Below are 3,086 nucleotides of genomic sequence, written 5' to 3'. Positions count from 1 at the left end.
CCTGTCATCGACGCCACCACGACGCAGACAACTCCACCATTCTGCATGTGTCCGTCCACATGCGCCTGTCGCCGAACCTCCACAGTGCCATGCCACCGGGATCCGCCGTCGGCCTTGCAATGAATGCGACATCGCTCCTCCGCTTGTCCCGCCCAACCAGCATTTGCTCCAAAACGATGCCCCCGGGAGGGATAACGGCATCGAAGGTGCCATCATCGTCCGATCCGGTAGATCCGGATCTAGGGTTTCCCCCGGAGTCACACGAGTGGGGTGCCACGACCTGCAATAACGATGCCTTAAGAAGGGAACGACGTCATGGACGCTGCCATCGTCCGCCATGACCGAAGTCGGCGCGATTTTCATCGGAAGTCGCGTTTCCCCGAACTCGCAGCTGGTTGGAACCGGATGGAGCCTCGCCGTGGAGACGAGGGCCGTCGTCGGCATGCCGGCAGGGATCCTCCAGCCGCCCCTCACCGGTCCTCCTCGCGCCACTGGCCGGCCAAAGCCAAACCGGGACGGATCTAGACAGGACTCCAGATCCGCAGCCATCGAAGCCACCCATGAGCACGCAGCCGCCACACTGCCGGCCATGGAGGCTCCAATCGTAGCTATGCAACAGGGTCGCCGCCCTTACTGCCGCTCGCGTCGTCTGCAAGCCCCTGGATCCAGATCAGGCCAGATCCCGATCTAGATCGGCCGCGGTGCAGACACGCCCCTCCACTGTGAGGTAGTTCAGGTTGTCGCCCACCCGTGCCCCACCTCCGCAGGGGCACCGAGCGCCGCCGTCCTCGACGCGCCCCATGCCGGCACGCCGCCGCCCCGTCGCAGCACCCCGAGCGAGGAGGAAAAAGGCCCCGCCGCCACCGGCGCGAGCCAGGCTTTGCCCGGCCACGTCTTCTAGCGGCGGCGAGGGAGGAGTGCAGGGGGAGAGAGACCGGCGGGGGCGATGGGGGAGCCCTCCCTGTCGCCTAACAACCAGAAGACTCATGTACCAAAGAGAGAGTTGCCTTCTCTCTCAAAAAGAGAGAGAGAGAGAGAGAGAGTTGCCTTATTTCGCAGCCGGAAAACTTGGTGCATCGCTGTGCATCTTGTGCCTGCGAAGGACTCTTATTGAAGTTCCGTTTTAGACCGAAGAGTTGCTTAAATGTAGGAGCACAACTTATCGTTTTGAACCTTCTCCAGATCATGTTCTTCGGAAAGGATTGTGTCATCGGGGTATTGTACTATGGATAGGCCCTCGTCAACGAGATGATTCACAATGGATAAGCCCTCATAGGGGTATTGTACTACGGATAAGCCCTCACCACATCACCATTTTGGCACCATCAATAAAAATGGCGAACATAGCTAACACGATTTTCACTATCACAATGTTCACGCCGTTTCCCAAAACAAAAAATACAAGAAACGAAGGAGCGGCTGTGACACCACCAGCAGCAAAGTCCAGAATTATTTAGCAGCCTCAATCACAATCCAGCTAGCGACCCAACTGAAACCTATTATATGAAGTACGCATGAGTGCGACGCACATTCGCATTCATGCCAGTTTCCTTCCTACAACCCCCACGTCGACGACCACACCTTCAATGATTCGTTGATTGATTCACAACATCCCTGTCCTAGAAATCTCTCTACTCAAAGCGGTCGGGGTCAGAGGTTTTTGGCCGCGGCCATGTCGTCCCCGGCGGCATCGCCTAACACTTTTGACGACGCTGCTGCGGACGCGCCCGGCACGACCAGCTCCAACCTGACGCTGCTGTACATCATCATCGCTGTCCTCGTCGGCGTCGTGCTGTACCTGGCCGTCCGCTACGGCCGGTCGCTCCTGTCGGAGTGGCGCGAGCTCAACGGCACCGGCCATGGCCCGCCTCCAGCATTCCACACCGGGCTGAGCTTGGAGGACATCGCCGCGCTCCCCACCTTCACCTACAGAGCACGAGCGAGGCCGACGCCGTCGCCCCAGGGCAGCTGGGGCGGCTGCACGAGCGGCGGCGGTAAGAGGAGGAGCGGCAGCAAGGGGAGGGCGACGCCGGTGGAGTGCGTGGTGTGCCTGCAGGAGCTGGAGGACGGCGACGTGGTGCGCGTGCTGCCGGCGTGCAGGCACTTCTTCCACGGCAGCTGCATCGACACCTGGCTGCGCGCGCACTCGTCTTGCCCGGTGTGCCGCGCGGAGCCGGAGAGCGCGCGGCCGGGCGAGGCGGCCCTGTCGCCGCCGCTGCCGCAGTTGCGTCGGTGCGGCGTGTCACCGGAGCGGCCTACGGCCTCGAGGATCCTGGCGGACATCTTGGCGCGATCGCCGTTGAGGATCGGCGGCTCGACGAGCGAATCGAAGGAGAGGATCATCTCCAGGTCGCCGTCGCCAGCACCAACGGCGCGTGATTACACCATGTCAAGATCTCCATCGCGGACGCCACTGACGCATGGTATGGTGGACGAACGGTGTTCGCTGTCACAGTCGCCACAGACGCTGGAGGTTGTGGTGGTTCGCTCGAAATCGCCGTCTCCGATGAGGTTCGGCCGTCAGTCGACGACGACATGCGTTGGCGTGCTGGAGCGCACAGATGCGAGTATGTCCGCATCGCCGTCCCCGCCGGCGACATATGCAGAGGACGGTGGCGAGTCGTCGTCTAAATTGACCCATTAAGTGGGTGCAGGAACAAAGTCAATCAGTTCAGTTGCACAGCGTGCAGTAAATGGAAGCAACAATGGCACTGAGACCATTGCTTCATTTTGGCGGCTGCCATCCAACTCTTTTTTTTTTTGGCGGCTGCCATCCAACTCTTTAGCGATGCATTTTGTGTCACTTCAAAGAATGTAAATATTCAGCGTTGAGTATGTTTTGAGTTTGACAACAAGAAAATGACCAAAGTGCATGTCCATAAACCTTTGTTTGTCCCCAGTTTCTTCTTAACTTTTTTTTGAGTTAGAGTTTCTTCTTAGCTCTAGATATTGAGCCGTACACAACAAGAGGGCGACCCGGGAGGGCACCGCCGCCGCCTAGGGTTTCCCTCCCCAGCCGCCCTTCCCTTCGCCGCCGCCGACGGGCGCCACCGGGCAAGGCCCTCGTGACGTTGGCGGCGGCGGGG

General features: G+C 59.8%; 1 protein-coding gene across 1 annotated transcript; it reads left to right on the top strand.

Moving 5' to 3' along the window:
* The first annotated feature begins 1,451 nt into the window (after window positions 1-1,451).
* Window positions 1,452-2,860, top strand: LOC123159484 (E3 ubiquitin-protein ligase ATL41-like). Its single transcript, XM_044577322.1, has one exon. The coding sequence runs from the start codon at window positions 1,673-1,675 to the stop codon at window positions 2,642-2,644; it is 972 nt and encodes a 323-aa protein (XP_044433257.1). The 5' UTR covers window positions 1,452-1,672; the 3' UTR covers window positions 2,645-2,860.
* The last annotated feature ends 226 nt before the right edge of the window (window positions 2,861-3,086 follow it).

Source organism: Triticum aestivum, chromosome 7B (genome assembly GCF_018294505.1).
Source record: "Triticum aestivum cultivar Chinese Spring chromosome 7B, IWGSC CS RefSeq v2.1, whole genome shotgun sequence".
NCBI classification, from domain to species: Eukaryota; Viridiplantae; Streptophyta; class Magnoliopsida; order Poales; family Poaceae; genus Triticum; species Triticum aestivum.
This window is presented reverse-complemented; position numbering and strand designations above follow the sequence as displayed.